General features: G+C 35.8%; 2 protein-coding genes across 3 annotated transcripts; one reads left to right on the forward strand and one right to left on the reverse strand.

Annotated features, from left to right (window-relative positions):
• The first annotated feature begins 5,262 nt into the window (after positions 1-5,262).
• On the forward strand, positions 5,263-10,382 carry LOC132372382 (C-type lectin domain family 4 member E-like). Of its 2 annotated transcripts, XM_059934447.1 has the most exons (6): positions 5,263-5,335; positions 6,142-6,234; positions 6,835-6,924; positions 8,583-8,734; positions 9,350-9,465; positions 10,150-10,382. In XM_059934447.1, exons 1-6 carry the CDS (start codon positions 5,299-5,301, stop codon positions 10,298-10,300), a joined length of 639 nt encoding a protein of 212 aa, XP_059790430.1. In that variant the 5' UTR covers positions 5,263-5,298; the 3' UTR covers positions 10,301-10,382. The 2 variants fall into 2 exon arrangements, with proteins under 2 accessions (XP_059790430.1, XP_059790429.1); XM_059934446.1 differs by lacking the exon at positions 6,835-6,924.
• A 3,206-nt stretch (positions 10,383-13,588) lies between these two features.
• On the reverse strand, positions 13,589-21,871 carry CLEC4D (C-type lectin domain family 4 member D). Its single transcript, XM_059934937.1, has 7 exons — positions 21,793-21,871; positions 19,909-20,001; positions 16,961-17,065; positions 16,078-16,229; positions 14,908-15,023; positions 14,471-14,619; positions 13,589-13,647 (listed from the first exon to the last, which is right to left on the reverse strand). Exons 1-7 carry the CDS (start codon positions 21,818-21,820, stop codon positions 13,589-13,591), a joined length of 702 nt encoding a protein of 233 aa, XP_059790920.1. The 5' UTR covers positions 21,821-21,871.
• Positions 21,872-27,309: the final 5,438 nt, after the last annotated feature.

The raw sequence follows: 27,309 nt of genomic DNA on the forward strand, positions 1-27,309 counted from the left end.
AGGGGGTCATTGACAAGAGTTTAATGAGAGGACTGTTTACAAGGTGTGGGCAGGGTTAAGGAAGCCAACAATGATGATGAAGCATCCGGGAGCTAGCAACAGCTAGAGAGGGATTATCCACACATCCTATGACCTGAAGAGCAAGGGCTGCCATCACTACTAAATCTGGAGAGAGGATTCAGAGCTATAGGCAAGAGACTTGGATAGGCTCTGTACCCTTCAGCAGAAGAATACAGCCCCCCTCCCATGCCCTGAAGGTGCTTCCCATGGTCAATCCTAACCAGGAAGCCAGAGAACAAGGGAACCCACTGATGTCCTCCATAACGGTCAGCCTCTCAGGGCACAGAACGAGGTGCAGAGGGTAGAGATTGGATCTGGAAGCAAATGGGCAATATTCACCACAGTTAGAATTGTATACTGTGAAAGTGTCATTTATTCCTAAATTAGTTTACAAATTCAATGTATTTCTATGTTAAAATATTATTTTTTGAAACATGACTTTAAATTTTTCTCATAAAACTGTGATGCAGAACAAAAGTGTGGAAACTAAAAGCAATGAAGGTGTATATGTCTTACCAAATAGTTAAACACATTAACACACTACAATAATAACATAATTTTGAATCTAGTGAAGGAATAGTCCCGTAGTAATGTAAATATGTAAAAAGGGAATTTGATGTACAAAACAGATGTGTATTTCAGTTATATGTGTAAAAATAAATAACCACTTATAAAATATTAAAGCTGGATTCCTATGTCAATTCTTACATAAAATAAATTTCAATATTATTTTATAATACTGGTGAATAATTTATCATCTTGAAGTGCAGAAATCTTTTCTAAGCATAGCACAACATAAAGGAGTCATAAAGGAGATCTTAATAAATTTTACTACCTGAAAATGTAAAAGCTTCTATACCACCACTAAATAAATAAATAGATAGATAGATAAAAAAATAAAGTCAAAGACAATAAACTGGGGGAAATATTTGCCACGTATGTGAATAATATATGGATAATTCCTAAATATGTAAAGTACTTTTACAAATCAATAAGAAACAGATGAAATATACCCTCCCCAAAATTATCTATAGTTATGAAGAGTTTCTAAGAAAATAAAGACAAACAAATTGAACTAAAAGATTATTAACTTCATTTGTAATTAATGAAATGCAAAAAAAGATTGAGATAACATTTTCTGCCTCTCAGATTGGATATTTTAAAGTTTGATAGTGTCCAATGTTGGTAAGGGTTTAGAGAAACTTGTAAGTTATATACTATGAGGTAAGCATGTAATTTGGTACAGAATTTTTAGATGGAAATGTATTGTTGTCTATTATAAATTTTAAACATGTATACTTTTTAATAAGACAATTCTACCATTAGCAATTTATCCTGTGACTATAATCAAACAAGTATACAAAGGTAGGAGATGTGCCGTTGCCTCTAGGCTACCTTATCAGCCAGAATCTGCATTTTCACGGAGGCCTTACCCTCTATCTTTGGAAGGCCAAACAGCTGAATGTCTACCTGTAGGTCATTTCTGGAGCCCCATGATTTGTGTGTCATCATTGTTCACATAATCACATAGGTAATCATCTTATTTAACCAATGTCAATAATATAAACTTAGCATTTGTTTGGATTTATTGTTAATATTTGTACATTTGTTTAAATATAATCAAGCATTTGACCTGTAAATTAAATCAAAAAACTCTTTACATGATTTATATGTTGAAACTCTTTTCAGTGTGATGAAATATAAATCTATGTGTATTACCAATAATAAAATGCTACAGTAATGGTTTTGAAAAACCTGCTAAATTTATATACAAAGTTAAATATCAAGAACTTCATTTAATAATTAACTAATATTAAATAGAAACTTTTATTATAAAAGTTATTTTAAAATTATAAAGTTAATAAGGACATTGATAGTAGATACACTATTTAAAAAGTGAAATATGTTTAATAAAATCATTCATAAAAATTTAAATAATATACTAAACACACATTTATAAAATTTGAGAAAGTAATACAAATGTAATAGAAATTAATTGTATCATAATTCTAATCTTTGCAGAATACCTCTGTTAGACATAATAATCTTTAAAAATGAAATAAATGATTTTTGACACTTAATTTCCATTTAGGTCTTTTAAGATGAATTCTGTTGGGGAATTTTTCACATTTTACAAAGATAAATTAGCAGCAGAATATCAATTTTGCCACCTCAAAATATCATAAGGGAGAAAAATTCATGAAAAATCATATTTAATAAGGAAGAATGTTTCACTATTGTTAAAGAATATGAATAAGAAGGGATTAAAGAAAAGTGAAGTATCCAAAAATATCTTGTTCTCTACTCCCCCACAAGGAAGAGGAAGTGTTTGTCTCATACAGAAAATTTGCGGCATTATGGTCACAAGAGTAATATACCACCTGCCCTGTTGAGTAATTAATGTTCCTACACTATAATGTCCTTGTGTTATATTTACATAATAAGGTTTCAATATTAAATTATAATGAAAAGAATTGCCTTCAGACAAAATATAAGATTTATTTTTATATCCCAGAATGTTATTCTGTGAAAGCTCAAGCCAAGTATTGATTTTAACACTTGGCCATGAATCACTGAGCAGAAAATTGTGCACCTGCAAATATGTGTAAAGTTGTTGTCGTCTCATTTGTTAGAGTGACAAAAAACTGGACATGATTTAAATGTCCTTCAAAAGTTCCTGGTCTATAAATTATGGAAAAATTTAAACATTAGAAATAAGAAGATAAACTCCAAATACATTGATGAATATAAAAGTAATTTTCAAAGCATAAAAGCATGCATGGTATGATCTTATCTGCATAAAAATGAATAAATGAATAAATGAATACTGCATAAAAATGAATATACAATATATAGAAACTGCATTTATATATAAACTTAAAAAAATCTCTCAAAGTAGATACAAGAAATTGTTGACTGTGATTGACTTTACAAGCATGTACTAAGGATAGATGGGAGGTCTTTTACCTGTCATATTTTTCTCATATTATTAACCATAAAAATATTATTTTTATAATTTGGGGAAAAGTGATAAAACAAAGGATAAAATTATATACATATTTTGGCTGGTTAAAACATGATTATTAATTATTAATATCTAGTTAATTATATATTCATTAAATTATTAATGCATAATTGTTTATTAATATTGATTCCTGCTGATTGATAATAATTAATAAATAATGGACTGCGGTCAGTGTGATTTATCATTTAATAATTCATATAACTCACCCACTAGATAATTTCTCTCTTTTTACCAGTCAAAAGCCATTTGCTGATAGTACACATTAAATTGCATATGTTTACAATATAGCCGTGTATAATTTTTAAACATTCTCTAATTAATCTATGTAACTGTTAAATGGAGAATGCAGAGGGAATTGACCAATACACTGAAACAATAAAAAGTCCCTTTGAAAACAGGGATATTTTCAAACACATAGGAAATCTGTGAGTCATCGGGTGTGGGGATTACCAGGTTTTATATATTTTTATATATATATAAAACTAACGTGAATTTAAATATTATATAAATATGTATATATGAAACTAACGTGAATTTAAATCAACTGAGACCAGTTGATCTTATTCTTAAGTATTTTATAGTAATGGGACATTACTATATCCAGCTAATCTTCCAGAAAGGCACTATATTCTAATGTCTAATGGAAATTGCTTCTTCTGACATTCAAATTCATTTTTCCCATTAGGAAAAATAGGCTACAGTATAAAACAAAACCCCCCAAATAATCCAGAACAATAGAATTAAACTTCCTACTGAGCCTCCAAAGCCTCAGAAGCTGTGTTATGATGTAAGAAATTGAGCTGAGTTTCAAAGTATGTATTCATGCTACAGGAGGCTGTTCAACTGAGTTGGACCTGTAAAATAGCCTAGTGGTCATCACTTGATAAAAAGACATATAAATCCACAATAATAGACTGTTTAAGACCTGCAAATGAAAGAGGAAGGAAAAACATGACAGATGAAAAGAAATTCACCTCGCTAAGGTATAAATACATATACTATGTGCCCAGCTCTGTGCCAAATGGTGTGTCTCCTTCTCAGTTAACGAATGTGTAAAAGTAAAGATCAAAGTGAATAAAAAACTAAAAACAGAACTACCATATGACCCAGCAATCCCACTCCTGGGCATATACCCTGAGAAAACCATAATTCAAAAAGATACATGCACCCCAATGTTCATTGCAGCACTAATTACAATAGTCAGGACATGGAAGCAACCTAAATGTCCATCAACAGAGGAATAGGTAAAGAAGATGTGGTACATATATACAATGGAGTATTACTCAGACATAAAAAAGAACAAAATAATACCATTTGCAGCAACCTGGATAGACGTAGAGATTGTTATACCAAGTGAAGTAAGTCAGACACAGAAAGACAAATATCATATGATATCACTTATATGCGGAATCTAAAAAACAGGGTACAAACGAACTTATTTACAAAGCAGAAGTAGAGTCACAAATGTAGAAAACAAAGTTATGGTTATCAGGGGATAAGTGGGAAGAGAGATAAATTGGGAGATTGGGATTGACATATACACACTGCTATATATAAAATAGATAATGAATAAGAACCTGCTGTATAGCACAGGGAACTCTACTCAATACTCTGTAATGGCCTATATGGGAAAAGAATCTTAAAAAAAAAAAAAAAAGAGTGGATATATGTATACGTATAACTGATTCACTTTGCCGTACACCTGAAATTAACACAACATTGTAAATCAACTAGACTCCAATAAAAATTAAAAAAAAAAAGATCAAAGTGAAATTGGGAGTGCAGAGGCAAGCTCCACAGGTGTCAAGGAAAAATTTAGGAATGAGTTAAGTCTGGAAGAAAGCAGAAAAATTTTATCAACCAAAATAAAACAATAGTTTTTAAGCCCCTCATATCTCCCCAAGGTCAGTCTGTTTTGTTGGTACTTAAAATGTTATCATTTCCCCATTTTGTTGTTTCCTGGAATGAGGAGACTGACTTGCTGCCCAATAAACTCCCTTGTCCTCCTTATGCAATAAAGGAAATCCTGACTTAAACACACAGCCATAGAGCAAGTTAATTTTCTTAAGTCTTAGGGTTGAGCTTCCTAAAACACAGTTAAAGTAATCATCCTTAAAGATTCTTTTTCTTTGAATCTTATCAACAAAACACTCTTATACTTAGAAACTGAGGAGAGAGACGGAGAGGAGGAGGGAGAGACAGAAAGAGAAAGAATGGATTCATCCAAATCATCTGCATCACAAAGCACAGGTAAAATTTGCAACTATCCCATTTCTTTCATAGATCTTTTTGTGGAAGAGATGTTAAATATGTTGGGGATAGGACAATAGAAAATATCCAGTAGAGTAAAAGAGGAGAGACAGAGAATGAAAGAAAGTAAAAGAGGATGGTTAGAAGACTAGACGTTACATGGGATTGCTGGAGATTGAGTTTAGGGAGAGCTGCCCTTTCCATAGTTCATTGTGTCCCATTGGGCAAGTCACTTCACATCTCTGCAACTCCCTCTCCTTGTAGGTAAAATGTGTGTTGGGAGGGAGGAGGAGAGGAACTACTAGATCATCAATGTTTTATCTGACTGACTTACAAAGGACTTGGAAAAGGAGACACTGAAAAGAGGAGAGCAGGAGAGAGACAAGAAAATCAGGGAAGAGTGAGAGGGAGAAAGAGAGAGAGAAAGATAGGGAAAGAAGAGGAGAAATCTGGGAGAGTTAGAAAGGAAAAATTGCACATCTATCCAAGTCTGTGAGTCAGAGTCTTAAAGTTAGTAATGAATTACTCCAGTGGTTGTATAAGTGTGGTCCCCAGGCCAGCAGCATCCTCAGCTCCTGGGAACTTGTTGGTTCCATACCAGCTCTACTGAATTTTTAGCTCTGGAGGTGAAGCCCCATAATCTGTGTTTTAACAAGCCCTCCCAATGATTCTGATGCATGCTGAAGTTTGAGAATTACTCAGTATAGACAATGCAATTGGAAGGAGATAAGCAGGGTAATAGGAATTTCTTATATCTCTTTTGTAGATTTTAAGGGAAGATTGACCATGTCTATGTCTTTCTCCAGAAAGAGAATGCTTCTCTTCCCAAGTGTTCTTATGGACCGTTGCTGGGCTCTGCATACTGCTACTGAGTGCCTGTTTTATCACCAGATGTGTTGGTGAGTTCTGAAGGTCAAATTCAAGCTCCCTGGTGCATATTAGGAGTGAATTCTTCCTTGCTGCCTGTGAGTTCTCTTCTCCCACAAAGGGTATTTCTATTCCAATTTTCCCCCTATTTATCTCAAGCCAGAAACCCCACCCAGTATAAAACTGTTACCAAATTTCAGTGACCTGTGACACATTTTTCATGGTACACATATTTTATCTCCTTAGTGGCCCTGACTCCCCCACCCACACCCCTGTACCCTTGTCATTAGTGTAACCCTGCTCTGAGCTCCTAGCCAGAGGCACAACAAATCAGTTCTTGGAAGGAAGGTTTGAGAGGTTAGACTTGGCATAAGAGAGAGCGCAAACACATTTGTTTCCTTTGGGTCTTTGGGCCTGAAAAAAATTACGTTTATTTTCATAAATCAGGAAAACCATGAAATGTGAATTCTCCCTTCTTTCTTTGAGTAAGTAAACCTCGGTTCCTCTCCATGCTGAAGGAAAAGTAGATAGTAAGGAAATATCATAATTATTGGTACTTTTATAACTACAGAGATGATAAAATGTATTTTTATCAAGAGTAATGAACATTAACTGTGCCCCTTTCGTTACAGTGACATATCACACCTTTCAGCTCTGTGATGAGAAAAAGTTCCAGCCACCTGAGAATTTCACAGAGTTCTCCTGCTATAATGATGGATTAGGTATAATAGTCCTCAAATTTGAACAGCTAAATTTACACAGCAACATTTTCTGGCTTCTAGATTGATTTGGGGATAAACAAAGTAGTCGAGTTAGGTCTGTTTTTTAAAAGCAAAACGCAAAATCTTGCCTGTACTCAGAGAATAATGAGGAGTTGGTAAGAGGACAGGAATAAAACTTTGGAAGTGCAATTAGCATTGGGGCAGGACACTTTGCAGACATTATAACAAACTTTTAGAATAAATTTGAGGTATACGTCTGAAGAGTCAATCTAGAAGTGGAAGGTGTTATTCCCAGAAGTGCACTTTTTGTTTTCATTCATCACCTGCTTCCAAAATGAGGTGAAGGAGAAAAAAATGCATGGAGTAGGAAATCTGGAAATATCCCAGAAGTATGCTGCCTATACTCTTCCATATATTCCTGATCCAAGTCTTAGCAAAATGCTACATGACAATAGAAAATGACTTCCTTCTCTGGGCTGTAATTTCCTCACCATTAAATTGAGAGAGACTGTACTATTTATTTATTTATTTATTTATTTATTTATTTATAATTTTTTTACTAGATCTTTATTGGAGTATAATTACTTCACAATACTGTGTTAGTTTCTGTTGTACACCAAAGTGAATCAGCCAATGCATACATATGTCTCCATATCCCCTCCCTCTTGAGAATCCCTCCCACCCTCCCTATCCCACCGCTCTAGGTGGTCACAAAGCACAGAGCTGATCTCCCTGTGCTATGCTGCTGCTTCCCCCTAGCTAACTAGTTTACATTCAGTAGTGTATATATGTCGATGTTACTCTCACTTCGCCCAGCTTCCCCCTCCCACCCCATGTCCTCATAGGCCATTCTCCATGTCTACATCTTTATTCCTGCCCTGCAACTAGGTTCATCAGTACCTTTTTTTTTTTTTTTTAGATTCCATATATATGCATTAGAATACAGTATTTGTTTTTCTCTTTCTGACTTACTTCACTCTGTATGAAAGACTCTAGGTCCATCCACCTCACTACAAATAACTCAATTTCGTTTCCTTTTATGGCTGAGTAATATTCCATTGTATATATGTGCCACATCTTCTTTATCCATTCATCTGTTGATGGACACTTAGGTTGCTTCCATGTCCTGGCTATTGTAAATAGAGCTGCAATGAACATTGTGGTACATGTCTCTTTTTGATTTATGGTTTTTTCAGGGTATATGCCCAGTAGTGGGATTGCTGGGTCATATGGTAGTTCTATTTTTAGCTTTTTAAGGAACCTCCATACTGTTTTCCATAGTGATTGTATCAATTTACATTCTCACCAACAGTGCAGGAGGGTTCCCTTAAACTTCAAAGACTTAAATTCTGTAAGTCTAAGAACTGTAGCCCATCTGGACAACCAGTTTGGAGATTCTGTGGAGGGTACATTGTTTGGGCAACATGAGAGGTGATTGCTTAGAGGTCACTCAGATAAAATGCATAATTTTTCTCTGAACTTGGAAGTCTAAGAACAGATAACAGGGTTCCATGTCAGTAGCATAACTGAGGGGTTCCAAGGCTTCGGACAATAAATGAGGAATTTTATGGGCCCAGAGGAAGGTTTCTGTTATCTTACCCAGTTCTGTAACTTACCCAGTTCTGAGAGAACTCTCACAGAAACTTCTCTCCTTCTAGGTTCAGTCAAGAATTGCTGTCCATTGAACTGGGTACATTTTCAATCCAGCTGCTATTTCTTTTCTACTAACACCATGACCTGGTCAGCAAGCTCAAAAAACTGCTCGAGCATGGGAGCTCATCTGGTGGTTATCAACACGCAGGAGGAGCAGGTAAGTGGAGTACACTTCCTCCAGTGCCAGTGAAACACCCTTCACAGGACACATCCCTTTTTCCATACCTGTGTACTGTATTTGGCCCACAGTTACTATTTGTTAAGTGAATTTACTGAAATATATGCTGTTCTTACCATTTCTGTAAGTCAATACCAACTTTATTTTCATTACTAGAAGAAACTAGAAAAAAAGGAACTTCCATGTTCAGTTCCTTGATTAGTAAGGCAGGAAAAAAGAGGGTTGGGACTTCGTTTTAGAATGACCAGTATGTTTATAAACATGTGAAAGAGGGCAAGCAAAATATCCATTATCTTTAAGCTATGATTTGTAATGTTTTGTGCTACCAATAACAGTAGATAAATTTTGACTGTGTTACTGAGAACCTCCTTCTCTGTTGAAGGTTCTTTTTCATTGGTTTAATTTTATGTTATGTATGTTTTACCACAATAAACAAATCAGGAGGTAATCCTCTATGATCTTACCATTTCAGGCCCATTTTTCTGTCATCTCTAGTGTAGATCCTACTTTATTTCTTTTAATAACAATTATGTTCAACATTTGTTCAGAATTAGAATAATTGATCTCCTCATATTTTGTGTGTATCTTCCATAGGAATTCCTTTACAATATGAAACCTAAAAAGAAAGAGTTTTATATTGGACTGACGGACCAGGTGACTGAGGGTCAGTGGCAATGGGTAGATGGTACACCTTTCACAAAGTCTCTGAGGTAATTTCCTTCCTGTAGTAGAATTATAACACTAGCCCAAATTGTAAAGTTAGACCACCGTGGAGGAGAGTCTTCAGAACTTCCTTTTGGTCCAGAAGGTATATTCAAGTCCATTCTTGGTGATATTAGATGCAAGAAGGGAAAGAGCTGATGTAGAAGACAGAAAAGAGAAGTACAAGGATCTAAGTCTTATGCCCACAAACTGCAGTCAATGAGACAAAAACAGTGATTTGAGAAAGACAACGGATTCTTATGGAGTAAAAGTAGGATGCTCTGATCCTTTAAAACATTGTTTCACTATAGCACTGTAACATGACCGAAGTATGCACCTCAGTTAATACAAACTCTGTAGAATAAAGGGAACAAACATGATATGAGATATGAGTATGAAGGAAACAAATCCATCAGGATATCAATCCTTCCCATAACATTTCATTCTGGGTCTAAAGCCATGAGAGATCATAGCAGAACAGAAAGTCAGAAAGATCCAGTTTAACTTCACTGTTCACAAACTCTGTGACTTAGAGAAATGGTTTAGCTTTTCTGAGATCCCTTTTCTTTATCAATAAGAGATTATAATCCCTGCCTCACAAAATTGTTGTGAAGTTAAATAACACAAATGTAATTTGCCTAGTTTACAGGTCACTTTACCTCTTGTAAATCTCCCATGTCTCTCTCTTTCAGCTTCTGGGATAAAGGAGAGCCCAACAACATAGTTACAGTGGAGGACTGTGCCACCATAAGAGACTCTTCAAATCCAAGGCAAAATTGGAATGATATGCCCTGTTTCTTCAATATGTTTCGGATTTGTGAAATGCCAGAAAGAAATAGTTGAATAGAGAAAAATCTCCAAGACAGAAGGCACAACGTAAACGTATAAATGAGAAGGAACAAGAGATAATCACAGCCGCACAACTCTAACATAAGAAAAGTGTGCATTGCGCTTTATAAGGACTTCATAAGTGTTTGTTGCTTTGATGTAAATAAAAATACATCGTTTTGAATGTTATAATTCATGATATTGACAGAAGTGCATTTTTCTCTACATCAGTCTCGGGATTTCTCAGAATTTACCAAGCTTCTCTAGCAGTGTTGTGGGGGGGGGGGAAAAAGGAGTATTCCTTTCTCCTTTTGGTACATTTGCTTCAGTTATGAGTATTTGTTAGAAAATACAGGGACACAGAACAAGCACCAAATCCAGCAAAGAAGAGGATTTTGGAAAGTGCCTTGAACAATTCGAAATCAGGCTTTGTGTCATGTCTTCTTTTTAGTTCCTGAAAAGTCTGTCTTCTCTTCTCAGTTTCATCCTGTTTTTCACTCCCTACCTAAGCATATCTCCTCCCTATGTTCTCCTATATAATAAGTAGGAAACTTCTTCAAGTCATGAAACGTATTCCTGCTTAAAAGACTGGTGTGGACTTTCCGGCCAAAGGCATTAGTGCACCTTCTTAGAAAGTTCATGCTAACCTTCAGCTCCAAAGAGACTGTCATCCAGTCTACTCATCCCAGGAACTCCATTTCCTCTCTATTCTCTTCCATTGACTAACTGGATCGCACCCAAATTTGTATCTATTGCTCAGCCAGAACCAGAGTCCAATAGTCATATTATTCTAAGAGAACAGTCAACTTGACACTTTCCTGTCTCAAGCCTATCCATTTATTGCATAATATTCTATCAATACTGACAAGATTATTCAAGAATACATAAATAACATGGCAACTTTTATAACCATGTTTCTTGCACACAGCACCATAAAGAGACCCTTGAAATCATTGGAATTAACGCGTAATCATTGAATGGGAAAATTCAACTGAACAAGTGAATATAATATATTAGCTTTCTTTACAAACATTTATTTCTCTTAGGCATAAGTGACAATCTGTGGTTTTGAAATCAATATGCCTTTAAAACAAAAGTCATTCAACCTGAAAGTAATCCAATAAAAATATCTTCAACTTTCTAATTTCTTTTTTTCATCTCATAAACATCAATGAGGAAACATTGAAAAACATATGGAAATTTTTTTGTTCATTGTTGTTGTACTTCAGGTGGCTATAATTATCTTACCTTTTATATCAATATTGAAAGACATATAAAAATATTAATATATATTGTTTCACCATTTATAATTTAAGTTATACAACTAACTCTGTCTTCAAAGCTTGGCAAGAAAAGAAACAATTGTTAAGGGTTTATTTGCTAAAGTAAAGATCGTTAGAACCTAAATTATATATAGGAAAATTCTTCTTTGAGAAGGAAATCATCCAATTGAAACTGTTTTTAAATATCGTACTTTATAGGACTACATAAATAGTTAGGCACCAGAAAACCCAAAAAGTTGCAAAAAATAAAGAGTAATTAATCATTCATATTCCGAAGACCATATTCCCCAAATAAACAACTGTTACAACTTAAATACTATTGCCATTGGGGTCCCTAATTTTTTAAAAAAGAAAAATCACTGTACTACATCTTATAAAAATGATACATATTTATTATTAAAAATTCCTACAGAGCACAATTGTATAAAGTTGAAAGTGAAAAAAATTCAAATCCCAAGTTGATATAGATAGTTAGAAATCATACAACAGATGAGTCTTATAAAACATTAAATTTAATTTTACTTGAATTTAACGAATAAAAAAATTGAGGTGAAATTTAAGAATTCTTGAACTTCAAGAATTTTATAGGCCTTATAGATTACCACAAAAAATTTTTTCCTGAAGGATCCCTAAAAGAAAAATGATAAGGAATCAAGTAAAATGTTCTTCTTGCTCTCCTATTTCTTCCTCTTCCCACCCCCCTTTTCCTTTCTCAACAATACAGCCCTAAAATCATTCATTGGATGGGGCATAGCTAGGTAGCTTTTGCATGTGCCTGTGTGGATGCATGGGTGGAGATATAAACATATGTAGATATACATATAAGAAACCGATAATCATAGTTACTTTGAAGAGACATTTAGGGGTTCAGGGTGGAAGAGAGATTCACCTTATACTTTTATTAATGTTTTTTACTGTTTGCCTTTTTAATGCACACATACATTACATTTTCAAAGATAAAAAGTGTTTAGATTTTTTAAGTGTTTCAAAGTTCTAGGACTATTGCAATGTCCTAAAGAAATAGGCAATTATTTTTATAAAATTACTATCAGCTGTCTTAAAGAAATTGCGAAGACTAGGAGAGGTGCCATGAGAGTTGAGAATAGACTGAAAGGGGCCAAGTGTGGAAACAGGGAGAATAATCAGAAGGCCATTGCAATAATCCAGGTAAGAGAGATGGTAACTTGGTCTGTGATGTTAGCCATGAAGGGAATGAAAAATGATCAGCATCGGGAGAAATAGATTAGAGGTACAGATGTAGACACAGATGTATAAAACCACAACCAGGTCATATTTTATTGACAACTGAATCTTTAAAAACAATTTTATACGAATGAAAAATGGATAATATTAACTATACAAGCCTATTATCATTTACATAAATTTACTTCAACAAGTTTTGTAGATTTGTGCTATGTAATTTATGGCTAACACAGTTAAAGTCACTTGGTGCTATTTCAGTTAAAAGTATCAGCTTTAAACACAGACGCACACAAACACACACACAATCAATCAATCAAACACTAATATTCCAAACTTACAAAATCACTAATTTACAGAATAAATACTGTTTTTAAAAATAGTGGTAAGGAAGTTAGGTTAAAAAGCTGTCGCTTGAAATTTTTTAGCTCAGATGCAGGAAACATCAGCAAAATGAAAATATGTAAGAAGACAGCCCTATTTTGTTGATGTTGGATATGACTGCTTCACAATTAAAACTACACACATCGCAAACGCATAACTTCAGGTTGTTAAAGCCATGATTTCCTTGCTAGTTTGAACTGCAGATTTATAGCTCTAAAGAAGCATGCTAACAATTTACATAAATGGATTGAAAATATAATTTTTTTCTGATTCAAATTAAAAATACAGAAACACTAATGCAATGTTGCAAGAATAATTAAGAACTATTACCTTTTAGCCAAGAGGCCACAGCACCTCCAGTAACTCTCCCATAATACCAAAGGGAACACATTTCACTTGCTATGAAAGGTAGATCTGGGCCATAGTCCTGTTTCTGTCATACACTAGACATGTGAAGGTGAGCTCTTTGGCTTCCCAAGGGTTTTGTGTCCACAGCTATAGAAATAAAGGAGTTTGGTAAAGGTGGCCTGTAAGGGACTTTTCCACTCAAAAAGAAATTAAATCAGCTTGAGACTCCCCACTATGGGAAGACTTTTAAAGTGGAGTAAGAAGTAAATTTTTGAAGTGGTAAATAGACTTTTTTTTCTACCTGGGTAATACCATAATTCTAACTAGTCTATTCTGTTATTCAGAAAATATTTTGCTCACGGAATTTCAATCTAATGACATACTATTAAGAAGTCTGAAAATGAAGCATCAGACCATAAAAATGTTGCTTAAAAACTTTAAAGAGTTTGTGATACTTGGGTTAAAAACAATGATACACCACTACCGGTAGTAATATCCCACCTTTGAACTTTAAGAGCTAAGAATTGGAGCAGAGGAAACAATGACTTATAGATTTCACCATTCAAGCCACTCTTAGATATGTTAATCAATACACACTGACTGAAAAGTAAATACCTTGAAATACTATCAAGAAAGCAAAGTTAATGAAAATTGATTCTCACAGAAAAATATGATTTTTTTCTACCAAAACACTACACAAAAACACATTATCTTGAATGAATTAAACAAAAATAAGTAAGGCCATCATGACTGAAAATGTCCTATGACTGAGAATGTTTTCTCTGTTCCCACGATGCATGTACATTCTTCCCTAGTCTAACTGGTTCTTCTTTTCTGTCCTCATAACAGGGACCCCTTCCTAGGCTTCTTGTTGAAGGTATCTTACAAATGTAAGATACCTTCAACAGGAATGTATCTTACAAATGTATCTTAGAAATACAAAGGTATCTTATTAAGTTGTTAATCTTACCTTCTTGTTGAAGGTATCCAGGTATCTTACAAATCCTACTTGTCTTAAAGTCACAAGGAAAATCATTCCAGGACCATTTGTCTTTGTCATTAACAAAGACAACACATTTTTCTTTCTGGTAATTGTTGGGTTCACCCTCGTGCCAGAATCTGAAATGTGTGTGTGTGTGTGTGTGTGTGTGTGTGTGTCTATACATGTTGGGTGTGTATGGTAGAGGTCAGAGGACAAGGCAGAGAAAATGCTCCTAGTGAAACATTTACAGCTGCACTGTCCAACACAAGCATAGTAGTCTAGTAGTATAGAGGTTACTCAACACACAATGCTCTATTCCGAGTAAGTTTTTTTCATTGGTATACTCCACCCCAAAGTGAATTCTGCTTGCTGTCTTCTTCTCACCTTTGCCTATAAAGCTCTTTTGCCCCAGTCAGTATATTCACACCATCTGTGGGTTAAATGGTGTCTTGTCCACCCAATGCCACTGGCCTTCAAGGTTCTCATCTGTAAGTCCCAGGAAATATGAAAATCGTCTATCCAAAAATTGAGTGATAACGTTCTGCATAAAAATGTGAATTTTTATAAGTATATTTGCCTTTATCAGGTGATAGCTGTTATGTTAGGAACAGAGGAAAGAAGTCAAATAAATTACTAGTTAAGCACAAAAGCATTGGCATCAGATCTGTTTTCACATCCCGCCTCTGGCATTTATTCCATAATGTTAGCAAGTGTGTTAATTTCACCAAATCCCAGTTTTCTCAGCTCCAAAAGGGACGACTCCACTATTTCATAGAGTCACTGTGAAGATTAAGTGAGATCAACTTGCAAATCACTTAGCACAGTGCTTAATAGGATTAGATTTCTAGGAACTTTTATTTTTAAAATTGCCTTCATTAATTGTTTGTGTATTTCATTAAACTCCATTTTATTCAGGAGTTGGTGAACCTATAGTTGCAAAGCCATGGAAACAGAATCCTCCAGGAAACCCTGCTAACCAAGAATAGAATCTGAGTCATGGTATCGCACATATATGGAAATATATCACATGAGGAAATAAATTTCAGTTCAAATTGAATTTACCTTGAGATTTTTTTTTTTTTTTAGAATGACAATCATACTTCTGAAGTATTTTTCCTGTGCTCTGTTCTGAGAAGCTATTTCAATCCTGATTAACCCTTCATTTATTTACTTACTCATGAAATATTTATCAGGACCTAAGTGTGCCTAGCACTGCACAGGCCATTGGAGATGCAAAGATGCTTAAGGTATGGCTCCAGCCCTCTACAAAGTAGGACTCATTGGAACACTGAAGTTAAGTGCCATGGTCACACGATGCACAAAGTACCACGGAAGTATCTCCAAACTAGAATAGGAAGGATGGAGCAGAGAAAGTGATCAGGGTAGTTTTCTGTAGAAAATAACACATGAATGAAATCTGGGAAGACCAGAAGAAGTTGGCCATGTGAAGAAAAATGAGATAGGAAGAAAAGTCTTTCCAGGCAGTTGGAAGAGATGAAGCAAAGGCACAGAGGTATAGCAGAGCATAGAAATTCCTCTTTCTCTGCAAAGAGATTCAGACCAGCAGAGAAACTTACATAAGCTTCTCAACATACTTGCTCAGCTTCTGTGCTGATGGTGGCCAGATGAGCCCCCATCCCCATACAGTGGCTTTCACTCTGAGCCCACGTCTTGTTGTCATTAAAAGGAAAATAGCAATTGGACTGGAACGCTCTCCAGCCCACAAGACAGCAATTCCAGGTGCCCCCTCATGTGAAGATTGAAAGGAAAATGAGTTACAACGTGCATGTCATCCGTAACAGATTGCATAACTATTTCACTACCTAATATCCAACTAACATTTATGAGAATAATACCAGGATTACCAAAGTCATTCTGTCCCTCCCTTTTTAAAAATCCTGAAAATTACATTTCTAATTACCTCTAAACAAAAATATCTGAATTACATAATGACTATGAGAAAATTACAAGGTCTTCTCTTAGAAGACATGATCGTCTTTCAATATCCCTACATCTATTTACGACCATATTTAGAGTGTTTTCATAACAAAGGTTTTGTAGGACATTTTATCTGAAGGAGGCAAAGAACCTGCTAAAACGCTCATGTATTTCCTCACTTTCACCCAAATGAGCCTTTACAAATTCCAGAATAAAAGAGACAAAGACCCTTTGGCAAAGCTATATATTCTAGGAGGAAACAGTCCTTATATGTCTGAATCAAAAGAAAATGTTAAGTTTTGAATGCCAAAAATGGCTCATAAATGTGTTGTTCATATTCTCTGGTTAGTTATTCAATGGATTACAGTCATGAGAAATAATTCTATCTCAATTTACTGATGTTCACTCTTGTGCCAGATTCTCATCTTATGCTCTTTTAATCTCTCTATATCATAACGTATAAATGATATGCTTTAAATCAGGTTATGAATTTGAATGGAAATAAGAAGGAAATTGTCTTATGCTCTCTGCTATCCATACCTTTCCATTCTGGTTTCTCTCTGAAGCATGTCAGCTTTGGGTGGTGCTTTGGGAGCCCTAACACCCCCATTCCTTTCTTACAGCATAGAAAGTTGTGTTGAGTCACTGTGAAGGAGGAAAAACACTTAAGTTTCCTTTTCCTATATGACTACTTACTTACAGAAGTGGGAGCTGACTGCTCTAACCTTTCTCTTACCGTAATGGTTAAGAGCCCCACCTTCTCTATTCTTCCTATGCAGTCCCAGCTCCAGGTGAATTCGTTGAAAGGAATTGTTGAAAATTAATATTTTTATTATCATAGTGTCCATTTTGTGCTTTTGAGGGGTAGTTTTGCAAACCTTTATGTGCATGTGCTTTTAAGCATATTTTTCTATCAAGATTTGTGTTAGAGTGGAGATTTTTGGTGAATACTGGGATAGTTCTGCAAAGTCCTATGAGCCTTACGCATTTATCTTTTCAATATTTTCACTTTGAAATATAACCAAATCTAAAGAAGTGAAAAACATAAATGTACAGTTTATCAAATTATTGTAAAGTGAACATTCCAGGACAACTACCCAGCTCAAGAGACACAACATTACCAACACCCCAGGTGGCCTTCACATCCCAAACGCAGCTCCCTCCGTTTTTCCTAAAGGTAATCATGCAATGGTTTTTTCATACAATGGTTTTCTTTTTTTTTCACAGCTAAACTTCAAATACTTTTATTCTAGTTCATGTTTAAATTTAAATCTTCAAAAGGTATATTTCAGTTACCCCCTTCCAACATCTGTGTTCTTATTGTTATACATTTTGCATCTATGCATGTTATAAACCCTGAAATACATTTTTATTGTTTTTGTTTTAAATTGTCAATTAACTTTTAAATTTTTTAAATGAATAAAAATATCTTCTATGTTTGCCCACATATTTACTGTTTCTGACAATCTTTATTCCTTTCTAAAGAATCAATTTTCCATCTGGTATTAATTTCCTTCCACATGAAGAGCTTTCTTTAATAGAACGCAGTTTTGCTGGTGAAGTCTCTCAGCTTTTTTTGGCCCGAAAATTATTTTGCTTACATTTTTGAAGGATATTTTCACTGGATATAGAATTGTAGACTTTCTTTCTTCGTACTTAAAAGGTGTAATGCCTTTGTTATCTGACTTGTTTTTGTTTGTTTGGCTGCTTTTTTAAAAAAATATCCGGACTAAAAATCTCCGTCTTATGACTGGATGTTTAATCTATTCACATTTAATGTTATTTTTATAGTTGGATTTATGTTTTTAAAAGAAGGACACCAGGCACACAGAACACAAAAAGTAAAATGCCATGGCTTTTAAAGTAATCACTTTGTGCTTTGTTTCACAATTTTACCACTTAACAACATATCCCTAAACCATACAGATCAGATTTGCCTGCTTTTGAACTTTATATAAATGAAACCATACAAAACTTATTCTTTTGGTTCTGTCTTCTGTTCAACATTGTTTCTGAAATTTATCTATGTTGTTTCATGCAACCATGATTCATCAGTTTTCATTGCCGTAAAGTGATCTATTATCTTAATGAACTAAAATGTATTTATCTACTCTTCTTCTGGTAGATATTTGCCTTGTTTCCAGTGTTTGACTAGCGTGAACTATGTTGCTCTGAGCATTTTTGACCATGCATCCTAGAGCACATAAGCATGCATTTCTGTTGGGTATACACCTAGGAGTGCAGTCGCTGGTAATAGGATATATGTATTGTCAACTATGATAGCGGCAACCTTTTCCAAAGCAGTTATACTGCCGTACACTCCCACCAGCAGCAATTCATTGAAGGTCTAGGTCATCAATAATTGCTATTGCCAGACTTTATTTATTGCCATCCTCGAATGTTTGCAATGGTATCTCATTGTGAGTTGAATTTGCATTTCCCTGAAAACTAATGAAGTGAAACATATTTTTATATGTTTATTAGGCATTTCATTTTTTTCTTTTTTATAAAGCCTATTTAAGACTTTGCCCATTTTTCTGTTGTATTGTCAGTATTCTCCTATTGATTGGAAAGAATTGTTTTTATATTCTGTACACTAATCCTTTATTAATTATAGGCATTACAAATATCATCCTGTGGCTTTGTTTTCACTCTTAGTGGTATTTTTGTTGTACAGTAATTCTTACTTTAATGTAGTATACTTTGTTGATACTCTGTTTAATGGCTAGCACATTTGGTGACTTGTTTAAGAAATCATTCCCTGTCTCAGAGACATGAATATAGTCTCCATGTATTTTCTAAAAAGTGTTTTTAATTTGCTTTTTACATTTTGGCCGATAATCCAACTTACATAGGTTTTTGTACGATATAAGGCAGGAGACCAATTTTGTTTTTAAAGTATGGATAATCAATGTTCTCTACCACATTAATTGAACAAAACTGTCCTTTCCCTACAACTCTGCACTATCCCCTTCTGTTTTATATAAAAAGTTCATGGAAGATCTGTAACAAAGCTCTCTATTCTTTTCCTCTGGTCTATTTGTTTACACTTGTATCTATACTATATTACTTTAACTATAATAACTTTATACAATGTCTTGATATCAGAAAGAACAAGTCTTCCAGCTGTTCTTCTTTTCAAAGTCAGACTACAGTCCGTCTGAAAATTGTTTTTTGCTGATTACTCTTTACTAGTAAGATGCAGTCCTTTGAAATCCTGGTCCAAAATGGGGAATGATTTACTACAGTCACCAACCTTCACATGTATAGAAATGGTCTAAATTCCATCTTTCATTCCCTGACACAAGGCAGCATCATCAAAGAATATAAGGTCAAGTATGTAGCTCTGAATATTAAATCCAAGCCCCTGAAGGCATTCTGGATTGGTATGTTGGGGAAAATCATGATAACAAAAAGTTTAGAGTAACTTTATAAATGGTGTTTGGGTAAATAATTCAAGGAGAGTTCCACTTTGGCTAATAACTTACCCACACAACTTTCAGTAAAACAGGCACTTAGAAGTGACATGAAAAAAATAGCAATGGCCCAAGGTATCAGCTGGGAATGCTGGCTTCCTTCTACTAAAATAAAAAGAAGGATAAATAGGTCATCTTCTTCTCAGCCACAAGAACTAGGGAAGCTAATTCCACCAAGGAGAAAACTAAGGATGAGATCATCCAAAATATTTTAGATCTGGAAGAGAGCTTAAAGAGTTCCCCTGAATAAATCAATTTTAGAGCTCACTGATAAATAAATAAATAAACAAAATGTAAACAATTTTTGTTGTTGTTTTTTCGGATTAGGAAAAGGCTTTTTGTAAGCAAGACTCAAAACCCAAAAATCATTACAAATGGATAACTTGAGTACATAAAAATCAAAGCTTCTATACAACAAAAGTAATGTTAAAACACAAGGAACACATGGCAGAAAAATCTTGTCACAAGGCTAATATCCAGACTATAGAAAGAATTTCAAAAATCAATTTGAAAACTGAGCAAAAATTTGAGCAGGAAATTTGCTGAAATTATCAAAAATCCATTAAACAAACTAACGAAAAGCATGCTCAGAGAAATGTAGACCAAAATATTATGGCATTATTTTTCATATATCAGGTTTTTAAAAGTAAATTGAAAATATGTAGTGTAGCAAGGCTTAGGGGAAGTAAACATTCAGTGAGGAAATAAATACTACTGCTAAACTGTAAAGTGGAAAGCCTTTTAGACAGACCAACTTAGGAACATTTATCAAATTTTAAATGCATTACATTTGCCACAACTTCAATTCTAGAGATCGAGCCTATAGAAATAACAGGATATTCTTGCAGTAATTTTGGAAATAGAAAAAAAAACAAACACCTGGAACCTAATACTTGCATGTGTATCATCAGTAGCAGAGACTCTAAATCAGGGTGAATTCATATGATGAAATTCTACATATCAATTAAAATAATCATGTATACATGTATGTATTGACAGAAACAAATCCTCAAAACATATTATTACATAAAAATGTGATTTTCGGACTTCCCTGGTGGCGCAGTGGTTAAGAATCCACCTGCCAATGCAGGGGACATGGGTTCGAGCCCTGGTCCAGGAAGATCCCTTATGCCACGGAGCAACTAAGCCCGTGCGCCACAACTACTGACCCCGCATGCCACAACTACTGAAGCCTGAGCGCCTAGAGCCTGTGCTCTGCAACAGAAGCCACTGCAATGAGAAGCCGGTGGCCCACAACGAAGAGTAGCCGGCGTTCGCCACAACTAGAGAAAGCCCGCACGCAGGAACGAAGACCCAACACAGCCATAAATAAATAAATAAATTTACTTTTTTTTTAAAGTTTAAAAAAATGTGATTTTCAGGACCATTGTACATCGTGATCCCACTGAAGTTTGGGTGGGGTGACAAACATTAATTTTAAAATTATATATTTCTGCATTCATTCTGTATACTTCTCAAAAGCATTTTTTAATATTCTTGTAATACAAGTCCATTTGTGTCACTTGAGTAGAACATAAAACGAGATAAAGTCAGAGCCTCAGGTACACTGTTTCCCCAGTGTTTTTTCTGTATCTTTCTTCTCTCTCTTCCCTTAAAAGAATCTTCCCAAATTACTCTCTTTCTTTTCATCTTACTTTTTATATACTTGGTGTCCTCTCTTGCCCCAGTTTACATTTCATAAAGAAGTTTCTACTACCGGAAATCTTTGAACTGATGTCCTTCCTCTTCACCAAAATCATGTTCACTTTCTTCAATCTCCTCCTCCCCATCACCATCCTCAATGTGCACAACTACAACTATCATCAATTCATATTTTAAAATCTTAGCCATAATTAAATATGCTTCTTCAAAACTAAAAGGAGAAAAAGTACTCACATTTATTTTGTGGTTCTTCTTGCCCCATTGTGTGTTAAATCTCTTATGGTTCAGAGGTTGGGAGAAGCAACAGCCTCAGCAGCCTCTTATATTTTTTCTCCAGGGTATATTTCTGTGGATAAAGAAATATATTCAGAAATTCTTTAAGAATTTCTATTAAATTCTTAAATTCTATTTAAGAATAAAAATAGACATCAGGTTCTGGTTCAGGATGGTGTCATAGGAGGCTCCTAAACACATTTCCTTCCATGGAGGCACCAAATCTACAGCTACACATGCAATAATTCCCTCTGAAAGAAATCCAGAAACTAGTTGAGTGACTCCTACATATCAGGAAACATGAAAAACCCAACATCAAAATGGACAGGAAAGGCTGAGACACATTCTCAGAATAAACCCCACACCTGGCACAGCAATATACACAATTCCCAGCTTCTCTCTGAGGAGCAAAGGTTTTGAACCCAACATTTACTGCCCCAAATTTTAAGACTTCCATCTGAAGCATGTTGCCAAAAAAAACCTTGGCTCCCTGTGCACCGATGGCGAATAGCAATACGGAGACAGAGATTTGGAGGAAAAGAAATAGAGAGGATTTTTATCTCTCTGCCAGGCAAAGGGGAAGACACAGCAGGCTAATGCCTCAAGAACTGTGCCTCCCTTCCCTGGGGAACAGGGAAAGGTTATATAGCCAGGGGCTATATAGTGGTCTGTGGCTATATAGTGGTCTGGGGCTATATAGTGGTCTGTGGTACGTGATAAGACTCAAAGTAATTAAGGTCTTGCATTTCTTTTCTTCTGCAAATTCATGGCCAAAGCTGGCTCAGCAAGCGGGTCCGGTGTCCCTGAAGTTATCAGCCAATGACCTTCTCTCTGAAATGAAGAGTACTACAAGGGAGTATAGGGGGAGAAGAAATGCCACATGCAAAGGATAATTCATATGGAGTCAGAGAGTAATCAGCTTGGTGAAGGACAAGTCTAGCTACAAGTGTTTGTTAGCAGTAACAGCTAAAGAATAACCAAGGTTGCTTAACTCTTTGAGGCCTGTTTATGTTGTTTCCCCAGCCTGTTCATTGTTTCCTTATTTTCCTCGTTTATCAGAAAAGAAAAGCCTCATTTCTATTTTTGTTGCAACAGGGACACACCTCTGGAAACACCTACCTCAGAAAGTGAATGGGGCTTGAGTCCATGAGACCAACAAGACAATCGGAAACAAATCTCAACAAGCTCTTGAGGACTCTGTGGCTAACCCCTCAGGGCTCAGCACAGAGACAGCAGGCAGAAGTGCCCATCCCCCAGTCTTTCCCTGAAAGAGGCTTATTTGCCTATCTTAAAAGCTGCCCCCTGAGGATCAGGCTCCTAATTTAGCACATGTCGAGGGGCTGACTGTGATCCTCCCCAGAAACGAGGGAGGCTGGCAGAAGCCATCTCCACGTTCACCCTTTGCCCCAGTCCAGATTGCCAGTATCCCCTGAAAGGAGATCGTGCACACATCTGGATCCCTGATTTTTGTGGCTGTCATCCAAGGGATACAACCCTGGATTGCCCATCTCTAGTTGTCACTGGGATTTGCATTCATAGGTCCCACAGGACTGTAGCAAACAAAGAAACAGTTCTTAATCAACTATGCCCCCGTAGAACCAGCTTGCACATGCATCTGGCACCAAGCTTTTGCCACTCCACCCAGGAGACACTCTCCTTGATGGCCCAGCTGTGGTGGCCAGCAGAGCTTGAGCTCCAGGACACTAATTAGTAACAGAAAAACCGTAAAGAGCAGAGTAAAGAGCAGACAATAGAGAAAGGATAGTTTCTTTAATAAATTGTTTTGGGAAAACTGGACAGCCACATGAAAAAAAAAGAAACTAGACCACTTTCACACCATACACAAAAATCAACTCAAAATGGCTTGAAGACTTGAATGTAAGACCTGAAACCATAAAAATTCTAGAAGAAAACATAGACAGTATGCCCTTTGACATTGACCTTATCTCTCTGGATATGTCTCCTCAGGCAAGGGAAACAAAAGCAAAAATAAACAAATGGGACTCAATTGCTTTTCTTCCCTTCCTACCCAATTAAATATGTATGTTTCTTGCAACCTTGGTTGTACAGGAGTCTTTCTGCCAGTTTCCATTAGTTTACAGTGAGAATTGTTCCACATACAGATGTATTTCTGATGTATTCGTGAGGGAGGTGAGCTCCACATCCTCTTTCTCCACCATCTTGATCTCCATCTCCTCAAGTTTATTTTCTGAACACAACAGTGTGAAACTGGAATTCAATAACAGAAGGAAAACTGGGGGAAAAACCACAAATAGGTAGAGATTAAATGGTCCTGAATAACAAATGGGTCAAAGAAGAAATCAAAAGAGAAATCAAGACGTATTTGAAATAAGTGAAAATGGAAACACAACATACCAAAACCTATGGGAGCCCTCAAAGGCAGGTCTAAGAGGGACGTTTATAGAGATAAATGCCTACATTAAGAAACAAGAAAGATTTCAAATAACCTCACTTTACAGCTCACTGCGGGGAAGATTTGCGGTGCACGATCAAGAAGAAAAAGTTTCTCATAAAGAACAATATTCCTTTTTCTCCCCTTTGTTTTCCGGGAAGTGGAGATACTTGGAGTGATTAGACTAGAGGGCAGGTAAAGAGATAGAGGGGAGATTTCTAAAGACCTAGTTATGAACCAAAGTTGTCACATTCCAATAACCCTAAGAACTTGTACTCTGCACCCTGACAAGTCCCCAGAAATGGATAGATTTCAGAGGAGAAAAACCGTTCAGTTAACCTAGAGAAGCTGGATTGTGGTCACAGGAAATCTGATGTCATTCACCACCCAGATCCCATGTAGACTTGAACAAAGAGACAATCAGTAGTGACCAGGAGGTACTGAAGACTGAGTCCTTCTCTCTTTCACTGGACAACACAGAAGCTTCCCGGATTCTCCTGCAATTGCAATGAGCGAAAAGGAGCCCCAAGATGACTGAGACTGTGTTTCCTACAAGGCTGACATAACAGAGTCGTAGAATCAGATTTCTTTTTCCTTAAAAATTGTGGAATTATTTGCACACGTAAGTTTGAGGACAAAGAGTTATACCTACTGCAACAAAGAAAAAAACATAGTGTAAAAGAAACAGTAGATCTAAACCAGGAGAGCCGTGAAGCGAAGTCCATGTTTGACAACTGTGAACAGGTATAGTGAGTCATGAGTCCAGTACAGAGGAACAGAGCAGGGTTCTAAGGAAACCAGATTACAGCTGAACGCCATGTGATAGACAGACTAATCGGAAGGGCTGAAAAACAAGGGTATAATAGAAAGAGATTATCCAAGGAAGAGTCATTAGCAATGCCAGGAAAAAAAGTTATATGAGAAAGTAGAGTCCAATTAGGAAGAAAATTAAAATGTGGCTTGAGTTAAAACAACTTCTGGAATCTAAGCAAATAAAATCCATTTGACCTAAGTGATAGGAGCAATCTCTTTTAAACAAATCAGAATTGAGACATGGGACCCATAGAGAAGCAAACATAATCTTAGCCTATCTTTTGACCCAGAAGAGTCATGATCATGTAAACATTTCTTGACTAGAGTTAGCCTCTGTACAAAGCATGGGAACTTGATCATGGCTGTAGCATAGAATGTAAATGTTAACAACCTTGACAAGGTAAAATCAAAAATGTAGCTGACAGGACTTCCCTGGTGGTCCAGTGGTTAAGATTCTGAGCTTCCACTGGAGGGGGCATGGGTTTGATCCCTGGTTGGGGAACTAAGATCCCATGTGCTGCGCAATGCAGCTAGAAAAAAAAAAAAAGCATAAAAAAGTGTGTCTGAGAAAAGGTAAGAAAAGTGTGAAGAAAGGTGAGGGAAATGTAGGGGCAACCATTCTCATTTTAATAGAGCTGTAACAAAAAAATAAAAGGTGAAAAATATTATTTAGAGTTGCACAAGTAACCAATCAGTTAATAGCTAAAAGTAATAATAATCACCATATAATTATCAAAATTGTAAGGAAGGTGAAAATAGAAAGTGAAAAAGAATGAGGGGAGCAAGGAGTACTATACTGTAATATTCAGAAATAGAGATATTAGTATTATTTAGAGCCATGGGGGAAAAAAATCACTGGAATGTTAAAAAAAAAAAAATGCTAAAATAATTCACCTCTGCACAGTAGGGTTAGGGTAGAGAAGGATGGTGTGAGAGACTTGCTTTCCTTCATGAACTCCTTTGCACTATTTGAATTGTCATCCTGGGCATATTTTATTTGACAATAAGCCTTTATGATTTCAGAGTTTGCATTCTTCTTATTATTCCATGCTACCCAAACTGGCAAGTATATAAGTCAGTACAAGAGATTAGAGAATTAAGATGGCAATAGCTAACCTCTCTGAGTGCATCAGAGCACAGGAATGAAGATGAGGAATCAATTATACAATGTCCAGAAAGCATGTCTAACTCAGCCATGATTGAAAATATTGTCAGTCTCTGAGGAAACCAAAACCTGGAGACGTGACTCAGCAGGAGAACGTTCAAGCCTTGGTCATACTTGAAATCAGACAAGTTATAGCACTGAAAGTCTTGATAACACATGTTTTTAGGTACAGAGAACAGCCAAAGGAAGGGATTAGAAAGGATAAGATTGAGGGTCAATTGAGCAGTTTCCAGCACAGGGTCCGAAATTCAGCAAGAAACCAGAGCCAGACTTATGGGCAGAAAAACTGAGACAGAAACCTGATCAGATTAAATGGGTGAAAAATGGGTGTATTGGGGAGTATTATGAGGATAAGGTAAATAATTTCAAAATTTACAGACAATGCAAGTAACTTGCACTGTACATCTCAGGTCTTTAAGCAGCAAAATTAATTTCAAACCTACAAATTAGGAGCTGATGTCCTTTATGATTTCTCGGGTCAAATCAGAAACTAAGCAATACTGAGTTTGTAAGAGGTTGATATTGGTGAATAAAGCTGGAAAAGGCTGGAGAAAAGAGTGGCTGACAAGTAAGGATGCTTTGTAGACTGATTCCTAACAAGATGGTCTTACAGGTTGTCTTTGATTCATTATCCAGATCTTTTGTTTAGTGTGTCTGACATAACAGCACTCCTGACATTGTACGTCAAAACTTGGACTTTATCCCTAAGGACAGTTCTGGCCTTTCTTTGCTCCCTCCTCAAGGAGGGGTCATAAAAATAAAATTAGGCCAGTTATTTCAAGGAACTTTGAAAACTGTCATTGGCCAGGGCAGTGTAAGTTGTGTTGTATGAGGAGTCACCACCATTGTTGTTGTTACCGTGCACGAAAATAGTTTCTTTTGCACAAATGTTCTTAAACTGAAGTCATGCAAATGAGACCAAAATGCCTCTAATGGTAGTAGTGAAAGCAGGATCACTCAAGTTATTTGGAAGCAAAAAGCCAACCAAGAATAATGTTTAAAATCCATGAATTGAAGCAATGCTATAAAATTTCAAATTAGCAGGTCGATGGCATATTCAAGTCACTGGGCAGCTCCGTACATCTTC

This window comes from Balaenoptera ricei, chromosome 10 (genome assembly GCF_028023285.1).
Source record: "Balaenoptera ricei isolate mBalRic1 chromosome 10, mBalRic1.hap2, whole genome shotgun sequence".
Lineage (NCBI taxonomy): Eukaryota > Metazoa > Chordata > Mammalia > Artiodactyla > Balaenopteridae > Balaenoptera > Balaenoptera ricei.